Consider the following 19026-nt stretch of genomic DNA (forward strand, 5'->3'; position numbering starts at 1 on the left):
GGAAAGACGAGACCAAATACTGTTTATGAAACGTGAGTTTCAATCTTTGAACAGAATCTTTTTTTTTTATTATTTAAATGAATGTGTATGATCCAATATTTGATCCAGTTTTTCTTGCAACTAGAAAAAATAAGAGGCATACAATGACTCTATATGAGTTTTCCTTTTTGGATAGAATTACTAAAATAAAGAAACTTTACAATATTCTAGTTTGCCGAAATGCACTTTAACACACCAGAAAAAAATTTTACTACAAGGAATTATGTTTCTAAAATCTCTTTAGTTGCAATAAACGACATTCAGATTCAGTTCGCCATAGCTCTTAGTTGCAGTTTGAACAAAACCAGCCACAGAAACGTGAAGCTTAAGTTCAATTGGCAATATCCAGAAATGTACTGCAAGGCTTATTGCTGGAACTTCACAATATCTGTCAAAATTAGAGAACAAATGATTTACACAGAACATAGGGAGTATGAAAATAGATTTAACATTATATACATGTTTGGGGAAAAAAAAAAAAAGGAAGTAGTGTGACACTTAGACGGGTCAAAAACAGTAAGCATGAAATAAAATAACTAAAATCTTCCGATTAAAATGTAAAAAACCTCCTTTATTAATTTAAAAGATGCTAAAATTAAGTAAAATCACAAAAAAAAGTGAACGGCTGAAAACCGTTCACTCTGGGTCGTTTTGGCGTGCTTTGTGGAGTGACAACCTGGCTCCTTTTCCCCCTGCAGCGCAAAAACAACCATGTATTCATGACCATTCAGATGAGTTAAGATTCCTGATTTTGCAAGTCTAAGCAGGAGAATCTGGAAGGATTTGTATAAAACTGGTAACGACGACGGATGTCCAGATTTTACACAAGCCAGACTATGAAACAGGAAGACGGTGAGAGGCGCAGGACAGAACGCGACCTTCCATAATTTAGGAACAATGCATGGGAACAAACATCACACAGATTCTCTTTAAAGCAGATCTGTAACTGAGACACACTTAAAAAAAAAAAAAAAAAAGAGATCATAAAATGTGAACATTTTAAATAAATAAACCTCAGACATTCATTTGACTCCCTGAAAATGTTCTTCAGAAGCCCAACAGTTTACAATCCATTTTGGAAACCGGTCAGGTTTGGACCTGTTCCAGATCCGAGAGTCAGCAGGAAGACCTTAATTCAGCGGAGGTGATTTTCCAAACCGAGCGCAGCCTTTCAGCCTGGGAATTAGAAGTCTGTGCCTGTAAGAACCTGCTCGAGGATCTCATCGATGACGTTGCATTCGAAATTAACCTGCGCCAGGTCCAGCGCCGGCACCCGGGAGACGAGGAGGCGGCCGACGTTCTGACGGAGCTCGATCAAGCTGAAAAGAGGAATAGAGGAAAAAACATGAACCAGAGAGAGATTAAGATTCCTGTCTCGGTGGTTTCATAGAAACACATTAGGGGGTTTTCTGCAGTCCTACCAACTGGAGGCGTCTGAGTTTGTGCCAGAGGTGCGGGACCCTGCTGAAGACCGAGCATTTTCTCTTTGCTGCTGCATTCTCAACTTGAGCTCCTCACACTGGGCTGCCAAAGTCGACTTCTCCTCCTCCAGATTATCCAGCTGTCGGAAAAAATAGAGAATTCACATCAGGATAACAAAAATGTACAAATAAAATGTTTGAACTATGAAGTCCCAGTTAAACGACGTTTAACTGAAGTCCTAAAAGGGGTGCAGGTTTTAATGTTTTTATCTTTCTTAATCTTTTTTTTTTTTCAAAATCTTTCTCTTTCTCACTGTTTATTCAATGTCACTTGCTGTTTTTATTTGAATTATGTAAAGCACTTTGAAATGCCTTGCTAGCCAAAATGTGCTATACAAATAAAATTTGATTGATATGAAATGTTTCAGCTTTAGAAATCAAGTGATTTCAGATATTTTTTGTTCTGACTCCTTTATATTTTAATTTATTTGTGTTTGAGCAAAAACACAAATTAATTAAAATATTAGGCGACTTCTATTCTGTTCTCCCCACTCTTCCAGACTCCATGATCTTGATTTCAAAGTAAATGAAAGTTAACATTTCATTTGTAAACTTTCATTTGCACCTTAGAGCAACAGTCCAGTCCTTTTGTCCTAACATCAGGTCTGATATTCCTCAACTGATGTTACTGAATTGAATTACTAGTGTGGGCCATAACATGATATGTCTATATTAATCTACCTTTTATAAAAAAAATTACTTTGGACTTTCTGTCATCCATAATCCATTTGATCAGAAGTACTCTCAAACTATATCCCACTGTGCATAGTGCATCTCTACAAGTTTCACTTTTTGAACTGAATTACTGGAATACATTACCCTTTCAGTGGTACCCTGATTTAGTGAGATGTGCTTTTACCGTCTGGTTGTTCATTTTCAATATGTCACCTTCCTAAAATAATGGCTAAAGTCTTTAGACACTGATCGCTATGTCAGCTCTTTTCTCGTGGCTTTATAGGGAGTTAAAATTATATGCGTAATGTAAAAAGAATATTTTGGATGGCATACTGACCTGAAGGCGCAGTTCTTCTCTTTCCTTGTTCCTCTCGTCTAGTTCATGGACCAAACGGCTGACTTTAAGCGAAATCTCCTCAATGTCATTTTCCTCATCTTGGCCACAGTTTGGATTGCTCTTGCTCTCGTTAGCTGCCAATAAAGCCTCTTTGTCCCTTATTAAATCATTTATTTTCTGTTTGGCCCTCTCAAAAAGGCCCTTGTAGTCTGTCTGAGTGTCAGTCTGGCAGGCTTGGTGTGAGGACTCCTTTACCTTGGCCTGAGGCTGTTGCTGCAGTCGGCTCTGCACATCCTCCAGCTGAGAGGTGAGAAGTTTCAGCTGCTCTCTCAAGGCGTCTCTCTCCTGGGCCGTTTCCTGCATCAGCTCCACGAGCTTATCTTGTTGTTTCTGAACTTCATCGATATTGGGGTACTGCAGAACAGAAGAAGAAGGACCAGCACCTTCATCACTCTCCATATGTGCCGCTCCGTTGCTCAAGGATTCCCCTTGGTGGTTCTGAACCCCGTCACTGCTCTCCAGCTTAATTTCTCTTTCAATGGGCAGATCTGGATTTGACCCGGTCCTACTCGCCGTTTCGTAGCTCCCTTCAGTTTGATTCTGCTGTTCCTTCTTCACTTCTCTTTCAACGGGCAGATCTGGAGTTGAACCACTCCTACTAGCCGTTTCGCCGTTCCCCTCAATCTGAATCTGACTCTGTTGTTCCTCCTTCACTTCAAAAGCGGCGGTCTGGGTGGTGGCGCTGGCCACTGCTGCAGGTGGGCAGGTTTCGGCTTCGGCCGTCGCCTCGGAGGTCTCGTCCACAGCAGCGTCGTCGGTGCACTCTAGCACCATCGGGATTTGATTTTCACTCTCCTCTTTCTCTTGCTTCACTTTCCTTAAAGTACCAATGGGCTGTTTGGGTTTGGGCGTACTTGCAGTTTCCAAGATGACAATGTCATCATCGGTCTCATCTGTGTCGCTGCTGTCAATGCGCACGGATACGGGGGTGTCAGAGGCGCCCGGCTGAAAACCGTTCACTCTGGGTCGTTTTGGCGTGCTTTGTGGAGTGACAACCTGGCTCCTTTTCCCCCTGCAGAGCAAAAACAACCAAGTATTCATGACCATTCATCACTGTGAAATAATCAGTGTCTTGCAAATGTGTTCCCAACCCTCTACCTTTTGCAACCTTTGCTAATTTCATCTTATTTTGGGGACTGACTGTTATAGCCCAACACAAAGTAGAGTATAATTGTGAAACTGAAGAAAACGGTTTTAAAAATAAACACATTCTTAAAATGTGACATGCTGAGTTGTACATTATTAGTTGAACTACGACGTATTGGTTTATTGTGTAAAATCCCAATTACAAAAAAAAAAAAAAAAGAAAAGAAAAAAAAAGAAGAAAAAATACAGTTTGTAGTTGTGGATGTCACAAAAATGTGAGAGAATACATTTTCAGGGCACTGCACCCTCGTACCTCAGGGTTGCTGATGCCGCTGAGAGCGAGCAAACGTTGGTGATCACTAGAGGAGAGTCGCTGCTGGGAGGGCTGCTGGCTGCAGAGGATAGAAAACAAGTTCATCTCAATCACCTTTCTTTTTTTGTTGGTTTGCATTTTGCTAACCTGCTGAAGAAATCATGTCCTTACGAGCTTGTGAAATGTTTGAGGACATCCGCAGGGTGGAATCAGCCCTACTCGTCGGGTAATTAGCAGACTGCAGAGAGAACGACAATATTTTTAAAATCAATCATTTTCTGAAACCACATTTTTTTGTGAAATTTGAATCTAAGTCAGCAGGGAACCTAATATTAAGTTCTGACTTGAAAATATCTGTTTTGTTTTCCAAAAGAACCAAGTAAAATTCTGTTTGACAGAACTTCCTCATGTTACAGGATTTAATCAAAAGGAAATCATGGAAATTCTTTTACAACATTTCTTGCACAAAAACATGTTTAGTTGTTTGCGACATGTTGGCTTCATGCAACAAATCGTTGGTTTTGAGTTGAACTGATAAATGGTGAGCAAAAACTACAAAATGTGCTTTCTACAGTCTGCTTCAATGTGAAGAGATACCTGCTTTACATTCAGGCTGCAAAAGAGCGGGAGAGAGCAAGATTTCCAGCAAATAACATGAATGTTAAATGTGTTACAAAAGGTTCTTTTTAATCTTTCTGAGTACCGAACCCATGTCTGCTATCTGCTAGTTAACATGTTGGATTCGGAAATGCTGGCAGTACTTTGAGTGTTGTTCCTATACCTTCTGATATTGCTTTTTTTTTTTTAAATGGCAGCAGGTCAAAACTTTACCAAAAACAGAATTCTGTGTGAATATCTGGTTGAACTTGGGTGTAAAATTTGAACTTCTTTCAGTATTTTTTCAATTTGAACAGGCTTTTCCCAAAGTTCCTTCTTAAAGCCAGATTCTTCAAACATGTAAGAACATGAAATCCCACAGCCTAATAAAAATCTTCAATCTGTCTTTTGAAGTTTAGGAGAGAAAGATATGCTTAGTCTGTTGCTAACCAGTAAAAATAGGTGACAAACTCAAAGCTCATCCATGTATGTTGTAATGCAATTCTCTTATATCAACTCAAAAATAATAATAAAAGCACTTCAGTTTATCCAAATGCCAAGGCTGAGTTTTAAGCATAAATTGTAAAACTTGACCAGATTCTAAATTTGCTTAAGAGTTTTGGAATTGACAGAAATTTTGCCGGGCGCATTTTCACACCTTTTGCTTTATGGTAACACCTGCACTGAGCCTGGGAGGATTTTCAATGATATCAGAGAAATATTAATTTAAATACTAATAATTTTAAGTAAATTTTTTCAGCCTTTTGACAAAATGACATGCTAGCATCACTCCGATGAGCTCAGGCTGAAGTGTTTATAAGGAAAGCTGATATTCAGTCATTCTGATTAGATTAGAGAAGCAGAATGATTGTTTTTTTTTTTTTGTTAAAATATGGTGAGTCTTGAAACCTTTCTTCTTTTATTAATTATCCAGCTTTGGATCAAAAGGGCTTCAGAGTAAAGGCTGCACCTGAATTAATTTAAGGAGTCATCGAGAACTTCAAGGGAAGAGATTCAGCTGCTTTGAAGAAAAAGAAAATTGGGCATTTAAGACGGTCATCAAGCGTCTTCCTTCAGCTCTGCACTGCTGACGCTCTGGAGCAGCCGGCAGCTGTGTGCGACTTTCCCCTCAGACACGGTGGAAGAAACCTAGCCTGGTGTCCAGCAGGACAGCAAGAAGAACGTCCAAGATAAAAATGGACTCTTTGGAACATCTGCACTGTCCAGAGGAGAAAAGATGAGCACCACCATGACTCTTGTATCATGAGGGATGTAAAGCACCCTGTGTACATACATTTCTTTTCCAAAACACATGCCCATGGATATAAACTGGAACAACGACATTCAGGCAACTTTTCCCAGCAATTCAGGAGCAGCGTTTTTAATACTTGATCTGTTAAAAGGACTTTTAACAGATCAAGTGTTGAACATCAAAATTTCAAGGATTAAATCAAATTTTGGCTCATGACCAACAAAGTACTCAGATCTTAAGTCACGCTGAGAACATCTGGTCACTTTCCAATAATTGGCTAAACAAAATAATGTCACAAAATCTTGGCCATGGAAAAACAAAAATGAGTGACCATCAGTGAGGGGGATGCCAGGGGGATTTGCTGAAATCTTGAAACCAAAATGAGGACAAAGTAAATGCTGAAACTTTTCAGACTTTAAGCTTTTTTCCCCATAATTTTTTTCCTTTTTGAAAAGCATTAAATGTTTATTACTGACACCAAATAAACATTTATCTGAACTGGCTCTCCTTGCGTCAGCCTTGGAATGCTGGCAACCTCGATTTCTCCTGCATGTTATGTAAACAAGACGCTCTGCTCCCACTAACTGGCTCCCTTTCCCACATGACATGTGCGGACCAGAATCGGAGCGTTTCTGCTGAGGCCGGCTGAAACGCTTCCCTCAGCACCCTGTTCCCACATGTTTGAGTGTTGTCTGCAAGTTGCTTTTTTGTGCAAAGATCATTTTGTTTGTTGGTAATTTCACACTGTGTCCTGTTACAAACACATTTCTGTGATATGATTTTTTTCCCTCCTCTTTTATAGTGTTCCTTCCCCCCCTCATCAAATGAAAGGGCAGCGCCTCCCAGGGCTGCCGCCTCAGACACCTGTTTACTCATGTCTTATGTTGTTTGTTTGGTTTTTGTTCTTTTGGATGGGCTGCATTAAAATGTCAATGTCCCCACTGGGGTACTAATAAATTTAATATATCCTATTCAGTTGAGACTTATGTTTGTGAACAAACATAAGTGAAAAACTACATTTCTGTCAGTGTTAAACCACAAATATACGGTAGAAAGCCAATTACTGTATGTCTGTCCCTCGACTTCTTAAATGCAGAAGTTTCCTGCAAAATCTGGTAGTATGAAGCATCCAGCAACACAAAGTGCTAAGAAACCAACTTTATTTATAAATGCCATTTTCTCTGCACTTAAACAGTGCAGAACTCAAGCAATCTCAGGTTTTGCGGGATGCTTAAAGTTGAATAGAAACACAAGAGTAGGACATCTAAATTCACAGAATGCTTCAAATGAATAGAGTCAAAATTACAAACCATAACTTAAGCGTATTTAAATTACGCACCACTTGTTGAAGCTGCCGGGTAAGCTTATTGTGCTGTCGTTTAAAAGCTTTGGACTCTCTATCCAATTTCTCCAAATCCAAATACCGCTCTTCTTCATCCTAGGAGAGAATAGGAATAAATAGTAAACACACTGCTAACCTGGTAATTATATATATATACACATTTAAAGAAGGTAAGCTTCATACCTGTTCAAATTTCTGTCCTTGTTTCTTTTTGTTCTCCCTCTCTCTGTTACAAATAAGATGAAGAAAAAAAATAAACTCATGCTTCTGGTGTCAAACATGTTCACATTATGGATGACATTATGAACAGGCATGGGAGAAACAATGTACACCCTCTTACAGTCCTAGGGTTTTCATGCATCAGGACATAATAAAAGTGATTTGGTCTTCAGCTGCTTCTAAAAATCTTAAAAACAGGCCTGACTATTGGTAGGAATGTTTTACGGGCTGTGCGTTTCGGGCCGTTATCATGCTACTAACCCAGCCATAAACCATCTTCAGTCTCCTTACTGATGGGCAGAGATGTTGAAGTCTAATTGATTTAGAGTGTGGCCACGTGTCTTGGTAACACTTTATTTGGAAGGGTGTCCATAAGACTGACATGGCACTGTCATAAACATGACATAACTCCTGTCGTGAACATAAAGAAGTCTTTATGAATGTTTATGACAGTTGTCATAAAGTGTCATTCAGTAAATAATGACACTTTTAATGCAAAGTTGCTCTAAAAGCTGCATTAAAAGTCCATTAAAAATGCCAACTTTGCATGATTTTGTAAATTACAATAATTTAATGCAAAGTTGGCATTTTTAATGGGCTTTTAATGCCATTTTTAGAGCAACTTTGCATTAAAAGTGTCATTATTTACCGAATGACACTTCATGACCACTGTCATAAACATTTAGGCCTGTCACGATAACAAATTTTGCTGGACGATTAATTGTCTAAAGAAATTATTGCAATAAACAATAATATTGTTTCAAGACCTTTTGACACTGATTTAAAGGAAATGACTAATAATACATGCGATTTCCTGATATTTATTTTCAAAATAACACGTAACACTGAAACTGATAAACTAAATAAACAACCAAAAACAAAAATAAAATGGATTCTCAGTCTCCATTAACAAAAAACATACTTGAATAAAAACTAAACAATATAAAGCCAAAGTGGAAATAAATACTGCATTCAACCAAAAGAGTGCAGATTATGAAGTCTGTATTGCCCTTCAGTAATCTCTAGATTTAAATGGAGAAAACGGGCACATCTGACTACCTAATGCAATAGTTCACACTACACCATTTTTTGCCCCTATTTTCCCCTTATGACAATCTTAAATCGTTGGCCGATCTAACCGATCATCCTGCAGTGTGTGGTGTGTTATGGTAGATTGTCGTGGCTGCTCTGATCTAAATTAGGGGTTTTTCCAGACTGGGAGCTTAACGCTGAATGTGACAGGTAGCCAATCAGAGCGCGGATTCTCCTCCTGCTTTCTGAGGGGAAATAGGAGAAATTACGGAGGGGAATCCCAAACAGCTGACACAGCGCAACCCGAAGTCCAGCGGACATGAGAGATGATATGTGGAAACAATATTAATATTTATTTAACGTTTCGTGCAAAGAATATAGGAATGACAAGGGGAGGAGTTGGAGCCAAATTGGTACCTCAGTTGAAAAACATAGTAGGTTTTCAGCTGTTCTTCGTTAACGTGACATAAATAGGTTATAATGATTTTCATTCAGTCAGGACTTTATGCTGACTCTATAGCCACATGCAACACAGGTAGATTCTAGTAAAGCATTGATTAATGCCTGATTTTAAAATTAGTTAACTGGACTTGCAGCCGTTATTTTGTGCCCATGTGGCTGGACATCACACGGCACGACGAACCCGATCGAACCGTTATACCTAGGATTTCTGTCGGCTAATGTGTCTCTCAGGGTTTGAAAATGGGCCGACAACTCGTGTAATGTGCGCTGGACATTAGACTAAGGAAATGAGGAAGGGAGGGTCAGTGCAGAGCACCGGAGCTGAGCGTTTTTCATTCAACGTCGTCAACAGAAAGAAAAAAAGGCAGGAAGAGACGATAAAGACGATAATTAAAATTATCTCGATAGGTTTTTTTATCGTCCGATTAATTGATTTATCGTTTATCGCGACAGGCCTATAAACATTCATAAAGACTTCTCTATGTTCACGACAGGAGTTATGTCATGTTTATGACATAACTCCTGTCGTGTTATGTCATAACACGACACGACACATAACACGATGTTTTGTTTTACTACAATGTAGCAACAGATCTGTAGCACACACTGAATTTTATGTGCTAATGTTCAACCCTTCTTTACTCTGATGAATGCACACCCCTTCAAATAAAGTGTTACCAGTGCCTTTTATACAGGAAAGGAGTTCAAACAGGTGCAATTCATACAAGTAATGAGTGGAGGATGGGACGGGTTCTTGAGAGCTAGAATAATTTCTGATATAAAAATCACACAACGTGACTTTCTGGATTTTTTAAAATCACAGTTGAGGTGCAACTACAATAACAATCGCAGACCTCTCCATTCTTTGAAAGTGGAGAAACTTGATAAACCTGTTGCATATCAAATATTTATTTTCCCCACTGACAACTCTGGGATTTTTCAGCATAATGTTCAAACTATATTTACTGACTGTTGTTTGTAGGTCTTCCGGTACGACGGCTGATCATCATCGGAGTCCTCAGGCTCTTCTTCTACCTTGCAGCTCCTACACGGTAAAACATACAGAGAGTGTTTAGATGAGACTTTAAGTTGATAAAAATAATTGTATTACCGATCGGCTATCATTCTTGCCAGTCTCTATGCCTTTGTTGCCAAATTATCCTAAGTGAATGCTGCTGCCAATACTGTGTTTTAGCACAGGAAAAAACTGGAGTATTTTCATCAGGAGTGCTTTATTTTAGTAGTAAACAAGAAAACAAACGCAGAAGAGTTTAGATTATGTAATTTATTTCTATGTTTTCATTTAAAATGATCCTAAAAAGCTCTGTTACCTGAACTGTGGATCGGGGTTTAACAAGCAGTACCACTTATCCGGCAGCTTGTTGACGTCGATCCCGTCCGGGAGTTTACGCCACTGCAAACAGCCGTCGCACTGCACCCAGTTCTGATCCGGTCGCTTCCTAAAGAGTCACACTGGTTAAACTAAAACAAATTACAATATTTCACGTCTCTCTCTTGACTGTGTACCAACATGGTATCTTCCACTGGCACGGTGCTGTTTGGGTCTTCTTTGGTCATTCTGTAACGGATCTCGTTCCAGTACTCCTCCAGTTTAGTCCCCAAACTGTTGATGGTTTTTCTGTTCAAATCCAAAAAATAAACCCGACGTATTTTTTGAGAATTCAAGAATACCAAATAAATTTGTAACAGTTTATGATAATCCTGAGTGCATCATTGACATTATTACCTGTACTTATCAGTCTCGTTGAAGCTCTGCTTGTTGTGGGTAGGATCCAGAAAGTTACATTCGATCACCCCGATGACTCCAACACCTTTAATGTTGGCCTGTTGAACGAAAGGATTTAGAAGATTCAAACACAGTTTAACCCAGATATTTACATACATGTAAACAGACATATGGCTTTTTTTAACTTATTGTCTGACAATAAATTAGATTTCTTGGTTTTAATCACTGCTAGAAAATGCTTTTAACTTCAAATCCAGATGTTTGCCTTTGAACTGTGACTTGGGTCTGATGTTTTGGATTTCCTGTCACAAGCAACGGTAACTTTCTGGAGTTTTGGCCCATTCCTTTTGACAAACCTGCTGTTAGTGAGTCAGGGTTGTAGGTCAGTTCCCTTGGACAAGCCTAATCAGATCTTCTCAGATTTTCTATAGGACTGAGATCAAGGCTTTGTGATGCCCATCCCTAAACATTTGACTTTGTTGTCCTTCAGACTTAAGATTATCTTCCATTTGGAAGACCTTGAATCCATGCTTTTTTCAATTTTAGTTTCATCAGACCATATGACAGAGCTCCAAAATTCAAACTCTTTGGTTGTTAACATATGCATTAAAACAAGTTCTTCTCTGCTCACAGAAACCCACAATCTTCCTGAATAATAAGATGGCTGACCATTCCCATGGTGGTTTATACTTGCATAAATTGTTAAAAAAAAAAGGAACATGACACTTTTAAACTTATGGAAAATAGAGCAACCAGGTTTATGGAGGTCCTTATAACTTCTCATTTGATGTCACAGCATCATAGGGCAGTTATATGGCAAGAGTCTTTAAACATCTATCACTTTTTCTTGGAAACTGGCAAATAAAACTTTTTTAAAAATCCTGACTGACCTAAACAAAGAAAAGTTCAGTTTTGGTTTTCAATAAAAAGAAGGTCATAAACAAAACCCACCTTAAGCTGGCAGCCCACACGTTCATATGCTTTGATGAGCCTGTTCTTGTGATACATCATGATACCATACTGGTCTTTACTTTTGGTGTTATACCCAAAAATAATAGGTATGCGTTTGTCCTAGAGTGATAAGGGGAAAAAAAAAAAACTAAATTCAGGAACTATAAGAAAAAAATAACACTTCTAAACTCCTGTCAAATCTCAATTAAAGAAATACCAGAAAATTGGGCTTGTAGTGGTCCTTTCTAATGCAGGCCAGGCTCTTAGCGATGAGCTGAGACTTCACCTTTTGTCCCCGTACCATGACCTGCATGCGTGGCTTCAGGTATAGAATGCTACAATACACCTACAACACAGAGACACAAAGGGAATCAAGGTTTAACAAAGAGGTAATTACCAGGACAAAAAGAAAGAAACAGCAAGAAGCTTGTGGTGAACACCAAGAACTTGGGTAAGCTGTTTATATGAATGCAGTTGACGTTTTAAATTAAGAAGGCAAACGAATTAGTGTAAAAAAAAAAAAAGAGCATTTCATGAAAATAAATTTGATGCCCTGCCCTTTACCGCTTCTTACCCGCAGTGAAATCACACTCTCAGGAACATAAGATGTACTCCTGTTCGAAGGCTGAGATGGATCGCTTAATTCTTCGTAAACCTCTGAGGGAATGCGGATGTCGTATCGATCGCGGTTAAAATCAAACTCTGTTGATCCGGAAGATGTCCTAAAAATAAGACAATGATGAAATGAATGAAAACAGTTTACTCAGTACAAATGAGATACAGGCAATCCAAGAGCTGAGCTCAAGTGAAACAATACACAACCCCCTCCGAGCGAAACCGAGTAAAAGAAGTGAATTCTTCACTGACATACTGCTCTTCTGTCTTCTGTTCAGTGACAGTCACTAAGTGACACTGTGGCTTCATTCAACGCAATGCCCAAAATGTTGCCCACAAATATTTTTTTGAACCGAATATCAACCATGTTCTGATTTGGCAACTGTGTTTGTATTTGAAGAATTGAATGGATTTTGACTACATGCATAAGGACTAAAAGAGATCAGTGAAGACATCCAACTCAACATGTGTTTTATGTGTGAGCTTCCAGCTATTCGTTCTCAAAGTGCATGCAGTCCTGCACTCTGCTCAGATCCACTTAATGTCTGATGTGGATGATAAAAGTGAATTTTAGATGGGGGTTTCTGATTGAGATCAAGGCTTTGTGATGCCCATCCCTAAACATTTGACTTTGTTGTCCTTCAGACTTAAGAAGGACAACAACGGGGTCATTTAACATCACTATGCATACAATGGACATAAATACTAGAGAAATTGTCACTATTTTCTATCGCAGGTTGAAATTGAATGTTAGAAAAACAGATTTGAGACTGAAAACATAAAATCTAAAACTGACAAAAAAATTCTAACTATTAAAAAGTCTAAGAAAAAAAACCGGAAGTGAATTAATTTTTTTTTTAACTGAGAAATTCTTCCAATTCTTATTTTGAACCTATTCTTTCCAATTACAACTTCAGAATGGACATTCAGTTTCAACTAGTTTTTTTAATTATTTTTGCTTTGTCAAATCATAATATTGGACTAAATCTCTAAGTTATTCTTTGCAGGTATAATGTACTAAACCTGCACAGCATGAACGTATAAAAGTGAAAATGAAAATCAGTATTCTGTGGCTCTCGACTAAATATTTAAACTAATGGCATTACAACACATCAAAATGAGTGATTGAGTGATTACCAGGGAAATGTTATCCGAAAGGAGCATTTAGTTACGAGTGTGGTGATCTCATTAAAATATTAAAAATTACAGATTGGGATTCATGTGGAGCACGTGCAGGAACCTACAAACCATCGCATGAAGCTCTACAGGTTGGTGGTTGTGTGTGTGTAGGTGTGTGTGCGTGTGAGTGTGTGGTCTACAAACAGACCTGCGGAGATTCCAGATGATGATCCGGGTGCCTGTTTTAGCTGAGGACAAGGTTGAAGTGATGGCATCGATCTCAGCGAGAAGTTCCTCATGAGACTTAAAAAGGGAGTATTGCAGGATGTCCCTCAGACTTGCTTCTTGTTTTTCTTTGACGGAGAGTGAAGCCACGGTTAAGGAAAACTGATGACAAACCATTCCTCAAAACATTTAGGGGACAACTTTTAAAACGTTCACTGAACGTGGTTAAAGGATATTTCTGTTTGATTTCTTATTTTCAAAGGAAATAATAGGAATAATTATTTGCTTGGCTCCAATCTTCTCCAGGTAGGTTTGAGAAAGCATCCCAATGCACGATATGCTCTTTGACTTGGAGAAGACAATCGCATCTTTGCCGAGACGCATGGATCCGGACTTGAAGCCGTTACCATAGATACCAATGGGCTCCAGTCCATTTACTGCTATCTTGTCGCTGTACCCAAAGCTGAAATAAAGAAGTACAGAAGCTCACTATCATAATTTTCTATTATAATATACTCTCAAAGCAATGCATTACAATGGTTTAACTTCTTAAATAAAAAAAAAAAAAATCTTAATTCTGTATTACATACGAGGTTCCTATACGTCAAGACGTGTCTATTTTCATTTCAACTAGTCGTTGTAGGTATTTAAACAAAAGCTCACTATAAATGTAAAGTACATATTTCTACAAAGGCATTAAATGTTAAACCTAAAAGAAAAACTGAATGAAGGGAAGAAAAACATGGAGGACAGAAAGATCGTAGACACAGAACGTAACTTTTCTTTTAGCAAATAAAGAGGAAATCTAAATATTTTTTATGCTTCTCCAGACCTGAAAAAATACCTCAATTGACAAACTTCTCCAGGCCACTTAGGAACTATACAGCAACTTATAACTCTTTCTAATTTCTAGTCCTTTCTTCACTGAAAACAATTTTTTTTCTTGCAAGTTTGCTATTTTACCCTTGGCTTACCGTTTTGAGATTTCTTTTAGATTAACTCAAGTCCAGGGAGGATTTTCTTTAGCCCCTCTCAAAACATCTTTTCTTTCTATGACCAAACGTCCTTTAATAACTGAATTGTTAATAGCTTGGGGCGAAGAGGCTTGAAAATGGAACATTACTTGAAAACGGAGTAAAGAACAATACCAAAACCCTGGAGATACGTTGCACAAAATGATTATAGATTAAAAGCGATTGCTCTAGAAGCAACATATAAAAATAAATGGTGGTTTTTAATGTTTTCAAAAGCCTACAGAAACATCTGTGGAGTTTGTACCTAAGCATTTTGTGCATAGTTTCATGGTCGAGGCCGTTTCCGTTATCCATGAAGCTCAGGCACACCTCTCCTTTAACCACAGTTTTATCAATCCAGAACTGCTTGGCACTGACATCTGGGTCATAGGCATTGTCTGTCAAGAAAACAGAAACATAAGAAAGCAAAAACTTTATTTAAAGTAGAATAAGTCTGACAGGAGCAACGGATCTCATTTGGGGAAGGATTTTAAACTACATTCTCACAAAACAAAATAAATTATAAGAACGTGCACAGGATACCATGAAAGACTGCTACTTCCAGTGTTCCAGTGGTTTTATGCTTCTGGGTCCTCAAAGGTAGATTCAGAGTTAACAACAGTCACTCTTTAATAACAAAATCTGTTTAATTGGGAGCTCTGCCAGTTTGAACCTGATTTGTGTTCAACTTGTGCTGTTGCCTGCCACCACAACAATTCAAGAAAACTGAAAAACGAGTTACAATATCTTATCTAGATCATCTACAATTTTGAATCTATAACCCTATGGACTGCACTCTATGCCGAGGAAGGAGGATCGGAAACTAGCTTGACTGACAACTTTGAAGCTCCAGCAACATGGACAAAAATGCAGAATCTGAACCTGGTGAGTGAAACTGTGAATTTTGTTTTCCCTCCCCGTTTCATATTTTAATCATGCAAGTCTTTGATTTTTCTAACTTATAGCCTATGATGAGTTAGCATCAGCACAAGTTGGTTATAGTAAACAGTGTTATGCAGTGTTGATTGCATTTTAACACCTTCCTAGAGAAGAAAATCTAATCAAAAGATTTTAAACAAATTTTAGGGGGCTTATGAACATTTCAAATTGCCGGATGAAAAGGTGCTTCAATCAGATGCTCTAAGTGACGTGCAGACAGGATGAAACTGTTACTCAGAAGGGGGTCGTTTAATAAACTGAATTATGGGCTGTGGCTGCAATATGGGCCTCTGTTTTGATAAACAAGAGAAAATTCAAGAAGTATGCGAGGGGTAAAATGTTTGCAGGTGGTTACGTAAATAACAAATGATCTATAAAAAAACACTGTGTAAACAGAAAACACTCTGGTGATGATCAGATGACCTAAATGACTCACCTATGAGTTCAGCGATAGCGCTGAAGGGCCAGGTGTGGCTGGTGGAGTTGGTGTGCAGGAACTTTGGCGAAAGCTGAAAGTGAAACAAACATCTGAGCAAACCTACTAGAGAAATTGTCACTTTTTTCTATCGCAGGTTGAAATTGAATGTTGGAAAAACTGACAAAAAAATTCTATTAAAAAGTCTAAGAAAAAAAATAAACAGAAGTGAATTTAAGTTTTTTTTTTTAAACTGAAATTCTTCCAATTCTTATTTTGAATCTATTCTTTCCAATTGCAACTTCAGAATGGACATTCAGTTTCAACTAGTTTTTTAAATTATTATTTTTGCTTTGTCAAATCATAATATTGGACTAAATCTCCCAAGTTATTCTTTGCAGGTATAATGTACTAAACCTGCACAGCATGAACGTATAAAAGTCAAAATGAAAATCAGTATTCTGTGGCTCTCGATTAAATATTTAAACTAATGGCATTACAACACATCAAAATGATTCTATAGCTCCATGAATAAAAATACATTCAAAATAAACAGTCATAACTTGGGTTTGAATAAGTAAAACTGCAAATATCAGATGTAGTAAGAAAGATGGATGGATATGTATGGATTAAAGGAAAGACAGATCTAAAGACCGATGGATGAAGAGAAAGATGCATAGAAGGATGAACTCAATGATGGACAGCCGGACGGATATCTTAAACACTAACAGGGAATCTTTTCACATATCCAGACCTAGAAAATACCTAAAGCGATGTGTAGAAATCACGTAGCGTGGATATATGCAAAACAAGCTGCAACATTTTCATAGGATCAAGTTAAAACTGAATTGACTCCAAAACAACTCCTCCACAGAGTAATATTCTAGTTTCTTTAAGAATAATTTAAATTTAGCAGCGTAGTGGTGACCCCGTGTCCCCTTCCGCCCCAATTAGCAGTTATCATTGTGCAGTTTTAGGGAAATAAGGGGAAACTTGTCTGGAAACCGAAACTCAGCGCTCTCCGTATCATAACACAGCCACATAAAATTTTCTTAACAGCCTAAAATACTTCCGATTCAGACAAAACATTTATCTGCCGGGTTATTCGTTTTTAAACAGAGATTGTACATTAGTGACCAACTAGCCGCAAACATCACCAGGCAGGACACTACACTGAACACAGCAAGCTTAATTGTTAATATATTGGCATAAATCATATTCCTGCGCACACGAAAGGAGTGTAATGTCTTTATGTGCAAAGTCTTTGGAATCCAACATGAAAAATGTGATGCAAAGTTCGATAAACAAGGAGATAAAGTCTGCTCACCGTACTGAGAGGCACGCCACGGTCTGTTTGTGCCGCCATTTTTGCAGGAACAGGCGACTATGGGCGGAGCTTAGCCTCGCTACTTCATGACATCAGCAGTTCCGGTAAAAACAAAATAGCTAAGCAAATACATTACAACTGTTGAATGAATGAATATATCGTCTGTGTTGTTAACTTGTTAGAGTATAATTCATACAGTTAAATGCACTGTTAAATGTTTCTCAGGATGGAAGCATGTTCAATCACTTCCGGTTTTGTATTTCAAAGAATAAAAGTGAATTGATTAAAAAAAAAACAAAACAGTAGATTCATTTTTTTTTCTTGATAAAAGTGTCACTTCTATAGTTAATGTATCCTCCCATCTAAGCACCAATAACACTTTCCTGTAATGGACTGATGAAGACCTATGAGGGAGTCCTCCACCATCCACACCACAAGGTGAGGTCTACATTAGATCCACTGCAGTTTGCCTACCAGCAGATGTTATGAGGGGCCGTTTAGGACAAAATCTATGTTTAGTCTCTCACACACTACAAGAAACTCACGCACACTCAAAAAAACATCACGCACACCCAAAAAAACATCACGCACACTCCAAAAAAACATCACGCACACTCAAAAAAACATCACGCACACTCAAAAAACATCACGCACACTCAAAAAAACATCACGCACACTCCAAAAAAACATCACGCACACTCAAAAAAACATCACGCACACTCAAAAAACATCACGCACACTCAAAAAAACATCAAGCACACTCCAAAAAAACATCACGCACACTCAAAAAAACATCACGCACACTCAAAAAACATCACGCACACTCAAAAAAACATCACGCACACTCCAAAAAAACATCACGCACACTAAAAAAAACATCACGCACACTCCAAAAAAACATCACGCACACTCTAAAAAACATCACGCACACTCAAAAAATACTCAAATTGCGTATACATACTACTAAAATGTCTCACGCACACACATTTTATCTTTCTTGCACACATACACTGAACTAACAACTCGCACACGCACACAAATGCTATCTTTCTCGCTCACATACACACTACTAACATCACGCACACACACACAAAAGCTATCTTTCTCGCACACACACACAAATGCTATCTTTCTCGCACACATACACACTACTAACATGTCGCGCACACACACAAATGCTATCTTTCTCGCACACATACACGGTACTAACTTGCACACACACACAAACGCTCTTTCTCGCACACATACACAAACGCTATCTTTCTCGCACACATACACGGTACTGACTCGCACACACACACAAATGCTATCTTTCTCGCACACGTACATAAATGCTACCTTTCTCGCACACATACACTGTACTAACAACTCGCACACAAATGTTTCTCTCACATACACAAGACTAAAGTTGCGCGCGCACACTCACATACACTCGTTTTATGTATGTGTGAGAGCGAGACTTTTTTTGAATGTGTGAGAATTGTCACGGAAGAGGCGGGGCATAATTTTTTGATCAACTGCGCATGCGTTGATCCTAAACTATAAGCTTCGATTGTTGACTCACTGTATGTTCTATTACTTAGTATATTTGTGCTTTTAAATATATATAGAACTTTAAACTTTCTTGTAACTTAAATGTACTATAGAAATAAATAAATCTGATTGATTGATTAGAAATAGCAAAATTGCTGTAGTACAATCTGTCCACTGGGTGCCAGCATTACAGGAATTATTAACCGGCGCCAACTAGTGCCGAAGAAGAAAGAGTAAACCTTGGTGC

General features: G+C 38.3%; 1 protein-coding gene across 2 annotated transcripts; it reads right to left on the reverse strand.

Moving 5' to 3' along the window:
* Positions 1 to 260: 260 nt before the first annotated feature.
* On the reverse strand, positions 261 to 17945 carry morc3a (MORC family CW-type zinc finger 3a). 2 transcript variants are annotated; one of them, XM_008401000.3, is made up of 19 exons: positions 17247 to 17945; positions 15941 to 16013; positions 14831 to 14963; positions 13789 to 14015; positions 13536 to 13692; positions 12168 to 12315; positions 11811 to 11939; positions 11594 to 11713; positions 10643 to 10740; positions 10427 to 10534; positions 10227 to 10355; positions 9866 to 9940; positions 7366 to 7408; positions 7180 to 7278; positions 4139 to 4229; positions 3992 to 4070; positions 2533 to 3604; positions 1461 to 1600; positions 261 to 1358 (listed from the first exon to the last, which is right to left on the reverse strand). In XM_008401000.3, the coding sequence occupies exons 1-19, from the start codon at positions 17283 to 17285 to the stop codon at positions 1223 to 1225; spliced, it is 3096 nt and encodes a 1031-aa protein (XP_008399222.1). In that variant the 5' UTR covers positions 17286 to 17945; the 3' UTR covers positions 261 to 1222. The 2 variants fall into 2 exon arrangements, with proteins under 2 accessions (XP_008399222.1, XP_008399230.1); XM_008401008.3 differs by having other exon boundaries at positions 4163 to 4229; positions 17247 to 17943.
* Between the last annotated feature and the right edge of the window lie 1081 nt (positions 17946 to 19026).

The sequence above is a fragment of the Poecilia reticulata genome, chromosome 2 (assembly GCF_904066995.2).
Source record: "Poecilia reticulata chromosome 2, P_reticulata-male-v2, whole genome shotgun sequence".
Taxonomy (NCBI): domain Eukaryota; kingdom Metazoa; phylum Chordata; class Actinopteri; order Cyprinodontiformes; family Poeciliidae; genus Poecilia; species Poecilia reticulata.

Excerpts from the sequence above, each read along its gene's own strand:
- morc3a (XM_008401000.3), bottom strand. The coding sequence starts at position 17,285 with ATGGCGGCACAAACAGACCGTGGCGTGCCTCTCAGTACG. Across the intron at positions 11,714-11,810 it reads ACTACAAGCCCAATTTTCTG|GACAAACGCATACCTATTAT; the intron begins GTATTTCTTTAA and ends TTATCACTCTAG. Across the intron at positions 10,535-10,642 it reads AACGAGACTGATAAGTACAG|AAAAACCATCAACAGTTTGG; the intron begins GTAATAATGTCA and ends GGATTTGAACAG.